Below are 18,627 nucleotides of genomic sequence, written 5' to 3'. Positions count from 1 at the left end.
CGGTGTTGAGGTTACGGTGTTGAGGCTATTCAGTAAGCCGTTTGTAAAGTGAATGCTTGTGAGGAGTAAAATTAGGCCTAGGGCGATGCGTTTAGCACCTACGTCTTACCGGACATTTGCTGAGCTAGACCCGGTCTCGGTAGGTTATGCAGCCAGCGGAGCTGGTGTCTCTGGGCGTCCTGATCTTAAGCGCAATCCTCTTCATCTGTATGTAAGGTTCCGGCTCTTGCCATGTTCAGCGTTGAGAGCTCCAGGATTGGGAGTGCCGTGATGTTTGATGCGGTGAGGGCCGTAGGCCTGTCGGGTTGTCCCGGTCACGTGTTAGGCTAAGAAATGGGCCTCTAGGTTTTAAAGATATCTGCTTGGATGCTTCGTATATCTGAAGGTTATTAAAAGTTCACCATATGTGCGGTCTTTAACACTCCTATGGGTGAAAACACCCGGCCCGTTCACAGAGCTTCAATAAAGTGCGGCCATTATGGTCGGCTGCTCGCTCCGCCCCCCCTGCTATTGCATTGTCTTTTTATTATGCACTTTGTTGATTATGAAACTTGTGTATGTAATGGTCCTTTAATATTAAAGGGACAGTGATGTCAAAATGAAACTTGCAGACAGACATGTCATTTTAAATAACTTTGCAATTAAACTTCTGTTATCAAATTTACTTAGTTCAATTGGTATCTTTGTTGAAGTGTAGGCTCAGTAGGAATGCATTGCTGGGAACTAGCTGAACATATCTGGTAAACCAATGACTAGGCATTTGTGTGCAACCACCAATCAATTGCTAGCTTCTAGTAGTGCATTGCTGCTCCTGATCCTAACTGTATGCTCTTCAAAAAAGGATAACATCAGAGCAAATAAACTTTGATAATAGAAGTAGTTTAGAAAGTTGTTTAAAATGACATTCTCTATCTGAATACTAAAAGATTCATTTTGCTTTACGGTACCTTAAACTGCTTCCATGCAAAGGTCAAGAATGGGTCAGAATGCAGATCTCTGAGTGTGCTTGACTACCCATTCTGATCCTGAAGGGGGATGGACAATCCAATGCTCTTTTCTGCAATCCCCCTAACTTCAGTTTACAATTGTGGTAGTATAGTGGGCAGCACTCCTGAGGCTACTGTGCCAATGATGTCACCATAAAGTGCATGGTGATGTCATAGAGGATGCGGCACCAGGAAGAGGCAGGCATTTAAGGGAGCTGTATGGGGGACAGTTGTTCAATGCCCTCTATCTTAGTTCCCTTACTAGCTACAGACCTCCAAGACCCCTCATTTGAAATAGAATCTCCTGTTCTTTCAAATGGGTGTGGTCTTGGAAAGCATTTTAAAAACAAAAACTCAGTTCATGTAGGTTTGCAGGGCAATAGAATTTGTTCTTTATCCATATAGGCTTGGACTAAACCCCCATTGTGTGCGTTGTTTTAAATGTATGGCTTCAACCTAAAATGGAAGTAAGCCTCTCATGAACTATTGTGCGAGGCATTTTATTTTGGTGTTTTTAGCATTTGTTTAAGTCTCTTAAATAAAGCTTCTTCAAATCTAGAAGTTTTTTTCTAGCTACCATCATTTTTATAGTTAACACATCACAGTTCATGAAGCCAGAGTGCAATATCGGTATCTAACAGTAATTTAGAACAAAATTATTTCCACATTTCAAACCTATATGTAAGCAACCAATATATTGGTTCTACAGCTAAAAGGACCTGATAAACACAGGAGAAAACTTTACAAATTATGGCCGAGTACCCCCAGAAGCGTTCAAATGTAACATTAGCTTTGCTCTTGGAAAAATCACACTGACGTTTTCCATCATCATATTGGATGACGTTAATCAAAAAAACTTTTACACTAATAAAAATGTATTTAATCCATAAACTAAGAAGCACACATGCACACTTTACTGATAATGTCCATATTCAAATCCTTCTCTCTATGGCCCTGATGATCAAAGCATCATCAGAGCCACGAGAAAGTGCATTTTTGTCCTTGTCACTCTCGCAATCCGTGGGTCTGGGGATATAGTCAAAGAAAGTGGGCTAACCCTCTCTGTTCTGATTAAAGGGATAGTAAACCCAATTTTTTTTTTTTCATGATTCAGATAGTGCATGCAATTTTAAGCAACTTTCTAATTTCCCCTTTTATCAATTTTTCTTTGTTCACTTGTTATCTTTATTTGAAAAGCAAGAATGTGAAGCTTAGGAGCTGGCCCATTTTAGATTCAGCACCTGGGTTGCACGTGCTGATTGGTGGCTAAAATTTCACTGTACATTCAATAGATTTCTCACAATGGAAAATCTCGCCATTGAAAAGCTGGCGAGATGGATATGGCTGAAAAGGTGCATCTAACATGGAGGACAGTGCTTTGAAAATTAGAAACTAACGGTGATGTTTCCCCATTAGAATACAGATTACTCCTATGGACTGGTCATGAAATTCCCACGGAACACCTATATACTTGTGATGTCTGCGCTCTCCATTGTTAATAATGATAAAAAAAAACACCTTACTATTAAACCTATAGGAGCTGTGGGGATGTGGGCATATTATACTTGCATATACAAAGATTTATTTATATGTATTTTATTATATAATGCTATTATATGTATTTTAACTCATCTTGTGATTTTAAAAATTGTGTATTTTGCTTTTTGGTGTGTTTTTTTTTGGGGGGGTGAGATTTCATGTTATTGATATTAATATTTCAAAGACAGTAGCCCCGACTAGTTTTATTTATTTATTGCCCATGAAGATTCTCACTGTTCTGAATGTGTTATATAATATTGGGAACACACTGTAAAAAAAAAACATTTTAAATTACGTTCTGATGTATTTCCATCTTGTAATGACTCAATTTGTTAATTACTGACATAATACAAGCTCCACTGGTGGTCTGAGCAGCTGTATTATTTAAAATCATGTGCACTGAGATTATCTATCAATTCTTCACAGGCACACGCAGAGAAAATTTTTAACACTAAAACAATTATATCTTTTACTAGAAGCATTTTTGCCAATAAATGTATATTGCAAATATGTTTCTATTCAAAAAAGTAATGCATCTATGTATATTTAAATTTTGACCGGAATGTCCCTTTAAGTCTCACCCTCACTTAGAACGGACAATCATTTACAATATGTTTACAATAAATGTATTGTATAGACCAATATGCTCCAATACCTTTAAAGGGACAGTCTAGTCAAAAATAAACTTTCATGATTCAGATAGGGCATATAATTTTAAACAACTTTTCAATTTACTTTTATCATCAATTTTGCTTTGTTTTCTTGGTATTCTTAGTTGAAAGCTAAACCTAGGTAGGCTCATATGCTAATGTCTTAGCCCTTGAAGGCCGCCTCTTATCTGAATGCATTTTTGACAGTTTTCACAGCTAGAGGGTGTTAGTTCATGTGTGTCATATAGATAACATTCTGCTCACACATGTGGGGTTACCTAGAAGTCAGCACTAATTGGCTAAAATGCAAGTCTGTCAAAAAGAACTGAAATAGGGGGCAGTCTGCAGAGCCTTAGATACAAGGTAATCACAGAGGTAAAAAGAAAAGAATAAAAATTCTAGTGTAGACTGTCCCTTTAACAGAAAGTGACCAGTTTACATTCTAGTTTAATTTAAATTTTCATCCTCTGATGTTATCTTGACTTATTCTCCTCTACATTTTAGTCTCTTGTTGATAATATGCAGATGCAACGTTAACTTCTGTTTCCCAGTAAACAATTTCCTTTTTCGGTTTCCGTTGTCGTCGTGATTCTTTTTGTTTTTCTTTTCCTAGGAAAGAAATGTACACAAAATATGCTTAACCAAAAGAAATAAACAATAACATGATAGGTCTGTTGGAATTTAGAAATGCAAATATGTTATATTGTGCAGTACAACAATACTTTATTGTATAAACAAAATAACAACAATACTTTATTGCAGGGCCGACACTAGAAATTTTGGGGCCCCTGACTCAACCATTGATCAGGGCCCCCCCTCCCCACCTTTGACATTTGCAATTTTTGACCAAGTGACTAAAACGTATATGCACTTTATTTTTAATTGTCTATTTAAACTTGAAAATGTTGTAAAGGTAGTAACATACACACACACACACACACAGACACACTCATACACTGAAACACACAAACACACTCACACATACGGATTCACATATAGACACTCTAGCAGACACGCAAAGAAACACACTCAGACACCCAAACAGACACTTAGCACTTGTTTACATTGACCTGATAAGTAATGAGGTAAACTACAGTTTTGTAAAAAAAAGGAGATTTAGAAAACAAAATATGGAGTTCTGATTATCTTTTTGTAAAGGAAGATGACAACTAAATTATGACAACAGCATGCAGTGGTTGAAAGGAAGGGCCCTGAACTGCCTAAACAATCATTTAAAGGTTAAATGGTGGATTGGTTACTTCTGGAAAGGTCTTGTTAGTCTCAAAGTCTGTAGAAAGATGTGAATAATTAGTAGTAAGGTCAAAATGTCCTAAAAAGCAACAGACAATGGACACACACACACAAACTCAAACTTGCACATACACCCAAGGAAACACCAACAGAGACAGCCTCAGAAAACACACAAAGGCATACACACAGAGACACCCACAGAAAACACACAAAGACATACACACACAGAGAGACAACCACATAAAAAACACAGAAAGACATACATACACACACTCTCACTGAGACATCCACAGAAAACACACAAAGACATACACACACCCTCACAGAGACACCCACATAAAACACAGACATACACACCCACCCTCACAGAGGCATCCAGAGAAAATACACAAAGACAAACATACACACCCACCCTCACAGAGAGACCCACAGATAAAAAAATACATACACACTCATAGAGACACAAACCAAAGCACAAAGACATAAACACAGACACCCACAGAAACACTCACAGGAGGAAACATTTATGCACCTTGCATCCCCTAAATCAACAGTGTGTGACATGCATGATAAAACATTTTTTAGAAATTAAGAGATCACTTTTTAAAGAATCATATTTGTAAATGTGCAAACAAAAATAATTCTGTGAATTCAAAATTGTACATTAATGAGCTGGGTAGATGGCTAGATGAAGAAAAGTACATTTAAAAGGTTGACATATGTTTGTTTGTTTGTTTTTTCCCCATTTTCCCCAACCAAGAGCACCACTTCAAATATAGTGTACAAATTTTCCCAGCTGTCAGCTGTACTTATGGATTTTGAAAATGCTGTACTCTATATGGTCTTGGTGGGACCATAAGCTGTGGTACTCATAACATTAGATCTGGTTAAATGCAGGATTTAGGCTTGTTGGTATGTATTTCAAAATTAAGTCAACTGTAGTGTAAACTGAACAGTTTTTCAAACACTGAGCAATCTTAGTCTGAGAGTATAAAATTTTATGCAGATGTAAAAATCTTAGATAAAATGCCTCCTTGCATCTGGAAAGTCCTTGCATAAAGGGGCAGTAAACTGGAATGTAATATATATAATGCATATCTGCCAAAAGGGCATCTACCATTTGTGTATTGAGGAGGAAACATTTCTGCGTGTTTTTAAATATAGAATTTCTACAGCATTGTCAAAATAATCATAAATACACTGCTGCTAAAAAAATGTGTTTTTATGGACCCCTAGCCCCACCAAACAACTACTACCACACTGAAGTTACAATCCAAAATTGCACAAAGAAAAAAAAACATTTGCTAAGTAAGTCCTACCTCCTCTGCAAATTAAAGTGATCTGCCGTCTGACTCAGGCACACACTGTACAAAGTGCCAAGTCTGTCTCACACTGCGCATAGTGGTTTAGTGCACACTAAGAAATCCTCTCAAATGCTAATACTTTACTCCTTACAATAACATTTCCCATGCTCAATTAGCACTCTGCTGTAGTACCCACTGGTGGCTGCCCAAATTTAAATTTTTTTTTTTTAGTTCTTGCCTCATGGGGCCCCCCTGGCTCATTGGGCCCCTGACAGGAGTCACCCCTGTCACCCCCTGATGGCGGCCCTGCTTTATTGTATAAACAAAATAACAACAATGCTTTATTGTAAGAACTGTTATTTATGTTAGTAATTATTGAAAACCCATATATATAAGCGCTATAAAAGGTTTCTTTTACTAGAAAGTAATTGCTCACTGAGGTCATATATATGGTATACTCTCTTAAAGTCACCATAAAAATGTTGCCACTTATAATTCCCGGTGGAAATGTTAATGTGATGGAAATATATAATCCATGTCATGTGGAATTTATATTACTGATTTTTAAAGAGAGAGTGTACTTTAGAATTGCGTTCTTAATGATCCTATTTACCTGCTTGCAGGTATTACATTGATTACAAATAGTTCCTATACTGAACTTTTCTATACTGCAGTAATGTCTACAGAAAAATTATATAAACAAGAGCCAGCAGCAAAAATGACACTTGCAGTGGATGGGTGGAAGAAATAGGGTACTAACATTTTCAATTGCTCTCCCTAAGGGCTCGATGATCTAAACTTCATGGGTTCAGATATGGTTTTTCTTGACGACCCTCGCAGGGGCGGCCCTGGTAGAATGATCATAAAAAAGGCGCAGTCCCTGTGAGTGGCGAGATGGCTCCTATTTAAAGTAATGGAGCTTGCTGGATAGGAATACTTTGCACATAGAGGAAAGTTAACAGTCAATATAAATCACATTATGCTGCTTTCTGCGTATAGCATCTTACAATCACCTATATTTTCATATGCATGTGTTTTTCAATTAGAGTTATAAGTATTTTGAGTGTTTTGAGAAAAGCTTGCTACATTTTCTTCTACATTGCGAGAAAAACTGTGAGATCTCTAGTGCAAAAATCTTTACAGAATTTTGCTGGGATTAGAGAGACAATATCATACACGCCCATGGAACACCCATGTCCAGACCATTTTATGGAAAAAAACAACAATTACGCTTTGTATTTTGTACTTATAAGTACGAATTTTAAAGTGATTTTTTCACATCCAGTGTACTAAAATTACGATTTATGCTGAGTATATTTAATATGATTTGTAATTTGCTGACAAATTTTTAATTTTGGGTAAAACATGATTTCTGTTATGATTTTTGATGCACCTTAAAGGGACAGTCAACTCAATTGTTTGTCTTGTTTTAAAAGATAAACAATCCCTTTATTACCCATTACCCAGTTTTGCACAGAAAACATGGTTATATTAATTCACTTTTTACCTCTGTGATTACATTGTTTCTAAGCACCTTCTGACAGCCCCCTGATCACATGACTTTATCTATTGACTTGCATTTAAGCCAATTAGTGCTGTGTTGTTAGAATCCATGGGCGTCAGCACAATATTATCTATATGGCTCACATGAACTAGCTTCCCCTTATGTGAAAAGCAAATACAAAAGCATGTGATCATGGAGCTGTCTTTAGTGGCTTAGAAACAGGCAGAAATTTAGAGGTTTAAATGTTATACAGTATGTTTATATAACCATGTTGGTTGTGCAAAGCTGTGGAATGGGTAATACGGGCATTATCTATCTTTTTAAACAATAACAATTTTTGTGTTGACTGTCCCTTTAACAATACAATTTCTTTTACAAGATATGACGAGTCCGCGGATTTCATCCTTACTTGTGGGATATCGCCTCCTGGTCAGCAGGAAGTGGCAAAGAGCTCCACAGCAGAGCTGCATATATAGCCCCTCCCTTCCCTCCCCCTCCAGTCATTCTCTTTGCCTGTGTTAGTGATAGGAAGAGGTAAAGTGAGGTTTTTAGTTTAGATTCTTCAATCAAGAATTTTTTTGTTGTTAAATGGTTCCAAAGTGTACTATTTTCTTACAGAGCAGCTTCAAGTGGTCTTTTTAGACTGTGCGAACTGGTGGATTTTTGTCTCCACTGTGCCTCCCAGAATTGTGCTGCGTTACTGTACAAAGTCTTAGAAAATCTTAACTAAGACTTTTTCTGCTTCACAGGACCTCAGGAGGATATGAAAGGGCACCTCTAGACACTGTGAAGACTCGGAATAAAGGTAAGTGCAGTTCTTATTTTTCTGGGGAAGAAAACAGAATCAGATGGACTGTATTTTCCTTATGCTGGGGATTGGTATGTAAATACAGCAGTGACAGAACCAGACATTCTAGAGACTGATGACCTAGAAGCGCTGGTATACATACACAATATGTCATAAAGACACCAAGTGCTCTGAATAAAGTTTATTATGAGAGAAACGGGAATGTTGTGTATAGGCTTGCTGGACATTCAGGCGTGTTTGCCCTGAAGCGCTAGGGAGTTGTGTGGGGGCTATATGTTATGAGGCTAAATAGATGGTTTGGAGACACAAGACTTATCAGTAAACAGTACGTTGATATTATCTGTTTATTCCGGAGTGCATACAAGTACTTTTTGCTCCAGTTAATGGCGGATGTTGTTTAGTTTCAGGGAGCATGTTACATTACGCCCACGAGGGGCGGAGCTAGTCTTCACGCGTTTTCATAGCGCAGTTCAGTTGGTGTTAGTGTAATAGTCTACAGCCTCTAGCCTGTTCTTCCGGATGCGTATGTGGTAATTTTTTGTTCCGGTTTCAGGTGCAGGTAGGAGCCGCAGCAGAGGGTGACGAGGCTTTTAAAAAATAAAAAACGGTTTTATAGTGCATTAAAGACAGTTTATGCCTTATTATTGTGGATACCAAATTCATAATACACGGGTAAGAGGGAAGATTTATCTCTAAGAGCTTCTCCTTTGCAATATAAGAAACAGATTTATTTGTCATTTAAATAAAAGACGGTTTTATAAGTACTTTGAGTCTTAAAGATACAGTACTCAATACTTTATTATGATGGATGAACCTAGTCAATGCCTCATGTGTTTATATGCCATTGTGGAACCCCCTGTTACACTTTGTCCCTCATGTATAACTAGGGCATTACAGTGTAAAGAACAAATTTTCTTGTCTGATGATAATAATGATTGTACTCAGGAGGATGAGGTTCAGGATAAATCTCAACAAGTGTCTCAGCCCATAATGCCCACACAAGCAACACCATGTTCTTCATCAGTGTCTGCATCATTCACTCTACAGGATATGGCTACAGTTATGTCCTCAACCCTTACAGAGGTGTTATCTAAGTTGCCAGTACTACAGGGTAAATGTAATAGAATAGAGACCCAGGTAGTCCATGCAAATTCTGATGCCTTGATGGCGATCTCTGATCTTCCCTCCCAGGAATCTGAAAGGGAAGTTAGGGAGGTTTTATCAGAAGGAGAACTGCTTGACTCAGGTAGTGCATTGCCCAAGACAGATTCAGACGTGTTGTCCTTCAGATTTAAGCTTGAACACCTTTGCCTGTTGTTGCGGGAGGTTTTGTCAACCCTGGATGACGGTGACTCTATTGTAGTCCCTCCAGAGAAATTGTGTAAGATGGACAGATATTTGGAGGTCCCTACTTATGCTGATGTTTTTCCGATTCCTAAAAGAATTTCGGAAATTATTACTAAGGAATGGGAAAGACCGGGTATACCGTTCTCTCCTTCCCCTATATTTAAGAAAATGTATCCTTTACCTGACACCATTAGGGATGTTTGGCAAACGAATTCTAAGGTGGAGGGGGCCATTTCTACTCTAGCTAAACGTACGACTATTCCTATTGAGGACAGTTGTGCTTTCAAAGACCCTATGGATAAGAAATTGGAGGGTCTCCTAAAGAAGCTGTTTGTTCATCAAGGGTTTCTATTGCAACAAACGGCCTGCATTGTACCAGTTACAACTGTGGCTGCCTTTTGGTTTGATGCCCTAGAAGAGTCTCTTAAGACTGAGACTACTTTGGATGAGATATTAGATAGAATTAAGGCCCTTAAGCTGGCCAATTGGTTTCTTACGGATGCCGCCTTTCAGATTGCCAAGTTGGCGGCTAAGAATGCAGGTTTGGCTATTGTGGCACGCAGAGCCTTATGGTTAAAATCCTGGTCTGCGGATGTATCCTCTAAATCCAAACTATTGGCTATCCCTTTCAAAGGAAAGACTCTATTCGGGCCTGAATTGAAAGAGATCATTTCTGACATTACGGGAGGTAAGGGTCATCTCCTCCCTCAGGATAAGACGTCCAAACAGAGGAGACAGAGTAATTTTCGTTCCTTTCGAAATTTCAGGGGAGTCTCTTCTTCCTCTTCGACTAAACAGGAAGGGAACTTTGCACAGTCCAAGCCCGTCTGGAGACCCAATCAGGCTTGGAACAAGGGTAAACAACCCAAGAAGCCCGCCGCTGCTCCCAAGACAGCATGAATGGGCGGCCCCCGATCCGGGACCAGATCTAGTAGGGGGCAGACTTTCTCTCTTTGTTCAGGCTTGGACAAGAGATGTTCAGGATCCCTGGACACTAGAGATCGTGTCCCAGGGGTATCAACTAGAATTCAAAAATTTCCCCCCAGTCTTTTACGTTATGTAAAAGAACTCTCCACTATGGGAGTAATTTGTCCCGTTCCAATTCAGGAACAGGGGCAGGGGTTCAGACCCATTTTAGATCTCAAGAGTCTAAACAAGTTTCTCAGAGTCGCATCCTTCAAGATGGAAACAATTCGGACAATTCTTCCATTGATCCAGTAGGGTCAATATATGACTACCGTGGACTTAAAGGATGCATATTTTCACATTCCTATCCACAGAGATCATCACCGTTTTCTATGGTTTGCCTTCCTCGACAAACATTTTCAGTTTGTGGCTCTTCTCTTCGGGCTAGCCACGGCTCCCAGGATCTTCACGAAAGTTCTAGGGTCTTTGCTAGCGGTTCTCAGACCGCGGGGCATTGCAGTGGCGCCTTACCTAGATGATATTCTAATCCAGGCGTCCTCTTTTCAACTGACAAAGTCTCATACCGACATGGTTCTGTCCTTTCTAAGGACTCATGGGTGGAAGGTGAATCTAGAAAAGAGTTCACTAATTCCACAGACAAAGGTTCCTTTCCTGGGAACTGTAATAGATCCGTAGCCAAGAAAATCTTTTTGACGGAAGTCAGAATGTTAAAGATTCTGGAGACATGCCGAACCCTTCAGTCCACTCTTCGGCCATCAGTGGCTCAGTGCATGGAGGTAATCGGATTGATGGTAGCAGCAATGGACATCATTCCGTTTGCGTGTTTTCATTTCAGACCTCTGCAAGTGAGCATGCTCAGACAGTGGAATGGAGATTATGCAAATTTGTCTCCTCAGATCTGGATCAGGAGACAAGAGACTCTCTTCTTTGGTGGTTGTCGTCGGATCATCTGTCCCAAGGGACGTGCTTCCGCAGACCCTCATGGGTAATTGTGACAATGGATGCAAGTCTACTAGGATGGGGGGCAGTCTGGAATTCCCTGAAGACTCAGGGAGTGTGGACTTGAGCGGAGTCTCTACTTCCCATAAATATTCTGGAGTTGAGAGCAATATTCAATGCGCTTCAAGCTTGGCCTCAATTGGCCTCGGCCAAGTTCATCCGATTTCAGTCGGACAACATCACGACTGGGCCTTACATCAATCATCATGGTGGAACAAGGAGTTCCTTGGCGATGACAGAAGTATCCAAGATAATTCGGTGGGCGGAGGCTGACTCTTGTTTTCTGTCAGCAATTTACATCGCAGGAGTGGACAACTGGGAAGCGGATTTTCTGAGCAGACAGACATTTCATCCGGGGGGAATGGGATCTTCATCCGGAGGTCTTTGCTACCCTGATTCTCAGGTGGGGCAGACCGGAATTGGATTTGATGGCATCTCGACAGAATGCCAAACTTCCAAGATACGGATCCAGGTCCAGGGATCCACAGGCCGAACTGATAGATGCCTTGGCAGTGCCTTGGTCGTTCAACCTAGCTTATGTGTTTCCACCGTTTGCTCTCCTCCGGGTGATTGCTCAGATCAAACAGGAGAGGGCATCAGTGATTCTCATTGCTCCTGTGTGGCCTTGCAGGACTTGGTATGCCGATCTGGTGGACATGTCCTCTCTGCCACCGTGGACGCTTCCATTGAGGCAGGACCTTCTCATTCAGGGACCCTTCCATCATCTGAATTTAGTTTCTCTGCAGCTGACTGCTTTGAGATTGAACGCTTGATTTTATGTAAGCGGGGATTCTCTGATTCGGTTATTGATACCTTGATCCAGGCACGTAAGCCTGTTACTAGAAAGATTTACCATAAGATATGGCGTAAATATCTCTATTGGTGCGAATCCAAGAGTTACTCATGGAGTAGAGTTAAGATTCCCAGAATTTTATCTTTTCTCCAAGAAGGTTTGGAGAAAGGGTTGTCAGCAAGTTCCTTAAAAGGACAGATTTCTGCTTTGACCATTTTGCTACACAAATGTCTGGCAGATATTCCAGATGTTCAATCTTTTTGTCAGGCTCTGACTAGAATCAGGCCTGTGTTTAGACCAATTGCTCCTCCTTGGAGTTTGAATTTAGTTCTTAAAGTTCTTCAAGGGGTTCCGTTTGAACCCATGCATTCCATAGATATGAAGTTATTATCTTGGAAAGTTTTATGTTTGGTTGCTATTTCTTCTGCTCGCAGAGTTTCTGAGCTTTCGACTTTACAATGTGATTCACCTTATCTTATTTTCCATGCTGATAAGGTGGTTACGTACCAAACCTGGTTTTCTTCCTAAGGTTGTTTCTAACAAGAATATTAATCAGGAAATTGTTGTTCCTTCACTATGTCCTAACCCTTCTTCTAAGAAGGAGCGTCTGCTACATAATTTGGATGTAGTTCGTGCCTTAAAGTTTTATTTACATGCCACTAAGGATTTTCGTCAAACATCTTCTTTGTTTGTGGTTTTTGCTGGGAAACGTAGGGGTCAGAAAGCTACGGCTACCTCTCTTTCTTTTTGGCTGAAGAGTATCATTCGTTTGGCATACAAGACTGCTGGACAGCAACCTCCTGAAAGAATTACAGCTCATTCTACTAGAGCTGTGGCTTCCTCATGGGCTTTTAAAAATGATGCTTCTGTTGAACAGATTTGCAAGGCTGCAACTTGGTCGTCTCTTCATACTTTTTCCAAATTTTACAAATTTGATACATTTGCTTCTTCTGAGGCTGTTTTTGGGAGAAAGGTTCTTCAAGCAGTGGTGCCTTCAGTTTAGGTCCCTGTCTTGTCCCTCCCTTTCATCCGTGTCCTATAGCTTTGGTATTATATCCCACAAGTAAGGATGAAATCCGTGGACTCGTCATATCTTGTAAAAGAAAAGGAAATTTATGCTTACCTGATAAATGTATTTCTTTTATGATATGACGAGTCCAAGGCCCACCCTGTTATTTTCAAAAGACAGGTTTATATTTTTTATTTTTTGTTAGCTTCAGTCACATCTGCTCCTTGGCCTTTCCTTTCTCTTCCTAACTTCGGTCGAATGACTGGAGGGGGAGGGAAGGGAGGGTCTATATATGCAGCTCTGCTGTGGAGCTCTTTGCCACTTCCTGCTGACCAGGAGGCAATATCCCACAAGTAAGGATGAAATCTGTGGACTCGTCATATCATAAAAGAAATACATTTATCAGGTAAGCATAAATTTCCTTTTCTTTCTAATGACACGATGAGTCCACGGATCATCTAATTACTATTGGGAATATCACTCCTGCCCAGCAGGAGGTGGCAAAGAGCACCACAGCAAAGCTGTTAAATATCACCTCCCTTTCCTCTAACCCCAGTCATTCTCTTTGCCTACGTTAGAGCAAGAAAGTGGTAAAGTTAGGTGTTAGTAAAAGATTCTTCAAGCAATATTTTATTATTATTTTTAAGTAGTGCAAGATTGTGCTGCTTTGTTCTAGGGTGTAGCCGTAGTCCATATCAGTCTCTTCAGTAGAGCAGTGGTGGCTTTCAAGCAATTTGAACTTGTGGGACATAATTCTCACTGCGCCTCCCATATACTGATGCTGCCCTATTCTTGCCTCTCAAACCTAGTGAGCTGCCTTGCTGCCGGGCAGCTGCATAAAGGTAAGTGCTGACTTTTTATTTTCTGGGGATACATTCAGAATTAAAGATGGCACTTTAAAACACATTATATAATGGTACAGATTATAATAATTCTTTTGTGACTTGGAGAATAATTATTTTGGGCAGTAATAGCAGGCACTGGGGACGAGGAGCAGACTCAGAGGTGGTGTTTTTAACTTGCGTATCATTTAAACGGCATACTATGGTTAAAAAACATGAGGGAAGTTTTTTTCTGGTAACGCCCACGATTGGCGGGGCTAACGGAAGCGCCAAAAATTTGTTGCGCACTTTCTCCTCATAGTTCCAGTGTTCTGTGACACAGAACATTTTGTCTTCATTTTTGACAAGTATTGTGGACTTCATCTCCACATTAAATAGATTGAGTCCAGATCATCTAACAGCCCATAACCTCCGGTGTTAGACAGATAAGCACCTCAGCAAAGTTAAGCTGAGGTGTAAGGGTGTCCGGAGCATTTAATTGCTACTTATGTCATTTTATTTTATTGCTAAAAAATAAAGCAGTTTATTTTAAAATATTTAAAGGAACAGTAACGTTTTTTTGTGAGGTATTTTTTTACTAAAATATCAAAATTCTATCTTATTATTCAGTTGTTTGGGATGAATAAAGATGGACCAAGAGGCCCTGCAAGATGTTACATGTTCTTTATGTTTTTATGCTAATGTATTGAGAGGACTTTACATTATAGGAAAATACTTTTTTCTGAGCCAATATTGTCCAGGGCGGATGCTGTTCAGGAGCCTTCTGACAATTTTCAAAATATACCGCAGCTTTCTCCTCAGGTGTCCCAAAACGTAGCATCCATACAGCCAGTGCCCTCCGTTTCCTCTATTACTCTGTCTGGAGTTACTTTGCAAGACATCGCTTCTCTCATGTCCTCTGCGGTTTCTGATGCGTTGTCTGCTTTTCCCATGCTGCAGGGAAAGCGCAAGAGGCAAAGTAAACAATCAGTAAGTGAGGTTACTGACACAGCTGTTGCTATTTCAAATACACACTCCCAGAAGCCTGAGGAGGACTATATTTCGGTAGCATCTGAAAGTGAAATCTCAGACAGTGTAATTCCTCCTCCTGATACTGAAGTTGTATTCTTCAGGTTTAAGCTAGAACACCTCCGTTTGTTACTTAAGGAGGTTTTAGCTACCCTGGACAACTCCGACACCACTGTCGTAGTCAATCCTAAGAAATCTAGTAAACTAAACAAATATTTTGATGTGCCCTCCATGGCGCAGGTATTTCCTGTACCAGATAGGGCTACAGAAATCATTGCTAAGGAATGGGAGAGACCGGGTATCCCTTTTTTCCCATATTTAAAAAGATGTTCCCTATAGAAGATTCTATCAAGGAATCTTGGCAGATGGTACCTAAGGTGGAAGGGGCAATTTCCACACTAGCCAAGAGAACTACTATTCCAATAGAGGATAGTTATTCCCTTAAGGATCCTATGGACAAAAAGTTAGAGGGGTTACTCAAGAAGATGTATGTACACCAGGGTTTACAATGGCAACCCGCAGTTTGTATCGCTACGGTCACTAGTGCGGCCAAATATTGGTTTGATGCACTGTCTGAATCCATTCAGACAGACACTCTCCTCGATGAAATCCAGGATAGGATTAAGGCCCTGAAGTTGGCCAACTCCTTTATTACAGATGCTTCCCTTCAGGTTATTAAACTGGGAGCTAAGATTTCAGGTTTTGCCATTCTGGCTTGCAGAGCTTTATGGTTAAAATCTTGGACTGCGGATGTGTCATGTCTAAACTTTTGGCGATTCCTTACAAGGGAAAGACCTTGTTTGGTCCTGGTTTGACGGAAATAATTTCTGATATTACTGGAGGAAAGGGACATTTCCTCCCTCAGGATAAGAAAAATAAACAAAAAGTACATCAGAGTAATCTTTGTTCCTTTCGAAATTTCAAGGGAAATCCTTCCACTCCCTCCTTTAAGCAGGAGCAGTCCAAGCCTTCCTGGAGGCCCAATCAGTCTTGGAACAAGGGAAAGCAATCCAAAAAGCCTGCTGTTGAGTCAAAGACAGCATGAAGAGCCTGCCCCTGATCCGGGACCGGATCTTGTAGGGGGCAGACTTTCATTATTCACTCATGCTTGGGTTCGAGATGTGCAGGATCCCTGGGCGGTGGACATAGTTTCCCAGGGATACAAGCTAGAGTTCAAGACCTTTCCTCCCAGGGGCAGATTTCTGCTTTCAAGATTATCTGTAGACCAGACAAAAAGAGAGGCGTTCTTACACTTTGTACGGGACCTCTCCGACTTGGGAGTGATAGTTCTTGTCCCAATGCAGGAAAGGTGGGGTTCTATTCCAATCTGTGGTTCCCAAAAAAGAGGGAACTTTCAGACCAACTTTAGATCTCAAGAGTCTAAACAAATTTCTCAGAGTGCCGTCCTTCAAGATGAAAACTATTTGTTCCATTCTTCCTTTGGTCCAGGAGGGTCAATTTATGACTACCATGGATTTAAAGGACGCGTACTTGCATGTTCCCATCCACAGGGACCATCACAAGCTTCTAAGGTTTGCATTTCTAGACAAACACTTCCAATTCGTGGCTCTTCCATTCGGTCTTGCCACAGCTCCCAGAATTTTCTCAAAGGTTCTGGGATCCCTGCTAGCGGTGCTCCGATTGCGAGGCATTGCTGTGGCACCTTATCTGGACTACATTCTGGTTCAGGCACCTTCCCTTCAACAAGCTAGATCAAACACGGAAATGTTATTAACTTTCCTGTGGTCTCACAAATGGAAGGTGAATTTGGAAAAGAGTTCCTTAGTTCCAAATACAAGGGTAATTTTCTTGGGAACCATAATAGATTCCGTATCAATGAAGATTTTTCTGACAGATGTCAGGAAATCAAAGATTTTCGATTCTTGCTCTTCAGTCCTCTCCTCAGCCATCAGTGGCTCAGTGCATGCAGGTAATCGGGCTGATGGTAGCGGCAATGGAAATCATCCCGTTCGCCCGTTTCCACCTCAGACCTCTGCAGATAAGCATGCTCAGGCAGTGGAACGGAGATTATGCGGATCTGTCTCTGCGATTACAGCTGGAGCAGGAGACAAGGGATTCTCTACTTTGGTGGTTGTCTCAGGATCATCTCTCCTAGGGGACCTGCTTTTGCAGACCCTCTTGGGTGATTGTGACAACAGATGCCAGCCTTCTGGGATGGGGAGCAGTCTGGGGCTCTCTAAAGACTCAGGGAACATGGACTCCTTCGGAGTTTGTTCTACCCATAAACATTCTGAAACTGAGAGCAATCTTCAATGCTCTTCTGGCCTAGCCTCAGTTAGCCTCGGCCCAGTTCATCAGGTTCCAGTCAGATAATATAACCTCAGTGGCTTACATCAACGATCAGGGAAGAACTCAGAGTTCCTTGGTCATGACAGAGGTAGCCAAGATCATTCAGTGGGCGGAGACCCACATTTGCTGTCTGTCGGCGATCCACATTCCAGGAGTGGACAACTGGGAGGCGGACTTCCTGAGCAGGCAGACCTTTCACCCAGGGGAGTGGGAGCTCCATCAGGAGGTGTTTTCCAGCCTGATTCTCAAGTGGGGTCAGCCGGAGTTGAGTCTCATGGCATCTCGGCAGAATGCCAAACCTCCGAGGTACGGGTCAAGGTCAAGGGACTCTCAGGCTGTACTGATAGACGCTCTGGTGGTTTCTTGGAATTTCAGTCTCGCATACCTATTTCCTCTGTTCGCTCTTCTACCTCGGGTCATTGCTCGAATCAAGCAGGAGAAGGCGTCAGTGATCCTCATTGCACCGACGTGGCCTTGCAGGATTTGGTATGCAGACCTGGTGGACATGTCATCTCTTCCACCTTGGTGACTTCTGTTTAGCAAGGACCTTCCTTTATCCAAATCTAGTTTCTCTGAAGCTGACTGCTTGGAGATTGAATGCTTAATTTTATCCAAGCGTGGCTTTTCAGAATCGGTCATTGAGATCATGATTCAGGCTCATGAACCTGTGACTAGAAAGATTTACCATAAGATATGGCGTAAATATCTGTATTGGTGTGAATCCAAGGGCTATTCTTGGAGTAGAGTCAGAATTCCTAGAATCCTATCCTTTCTTCAAGAAGGTTTAGAGAAGGGTTTATCGGCAAGCTCCCTAAAGGGTCAAATATCTGCCTTGTCTATTTTGTTACATAAACGTCTGGCAGACGTCCCAGACATGCAATCGTTTTGTCACGCCTTGGTCAGGATCAGGCCTGTGTTCAAACCTGTTACTCCTCCAGGAGTCTTAATTTAGTTCTTAAGGTTCTTCAAGGGGCTCAATTTGAGCCTATGCATTCCTTAGATATTAAGTTGTTATGTTGGAAAGTTTTGTTTCTTGTTGCTATTTCATCTGCTCGTAGAGTGTCAGAGCTCTCGGCTTTACAGTATGAATCTCCTTACCTTACTTTTCATTCGGGTAAGGTGGTTTTGCATACTAAGTTAGGGTTTCTCCCTAAAGTAGTTTCAGACCGGAATATTAATCAGGAGATTGTTGTTCCTTCCTTGTTTCCTAATCCTTCTTCTCAAAAGGAACGGCTTTTGCACAATCTGGATGTGGTGCGTGCATTAAAGTTCTTTTTACAGGCGACTAAGGATTTTCGTCACTCTTCTGCTCTGTTTGTGGTATTCTCTGGAAAACGCAAGGGGCAGAAA

At 40.9% G+C, this 18,627-nt stretch overlaps 1 protein-coding gene across 1 annotated transcript in view; it reads right to left on the bottom strand.

Annotated features, from left to right (window-relative positions):
* Window positions 1-3,500: 3,500 nt before the first annotated feature.
* LOC128648022 (disintegrin and metalloproteinase domain-containing protein 10-like) overlaps window positions 3,501-18,627 on the bottom strand; it is a 140,100-nt gene continuing 124,973 nt past the window's right edge. Inside the window, exon 16 of the mRNA XM_053700709.1 lies at window positions 3,501-3,784. Within this exon, the coding sequence (XP_053556684.1) occupies window positions 3,669-3,784 (116 nt within the window). The 3' untranslated portion in view covers window positions 3,501-3,668. The remainder of the gene's footprint in view (window positions 3,785-18,627) is intronic.

This window comes from Bombina bombina, chromosome 2 (assembly GCF_027579735.1).
Source record: "Bombina bombina isolate aBomBom1 chromosome 2, aBomBom1.pri, whole genome shotgun sequence".
NCBI lineage: Eukaryota > Metazoa > Chordata > Amphibia > Anura > Bombinatoridae > Bombina > Bombina bombina.
Note: the sequence above shows the minus strand (reverse complement) of the source record. Positions and strands in the feature narration are given on the sequence as shown.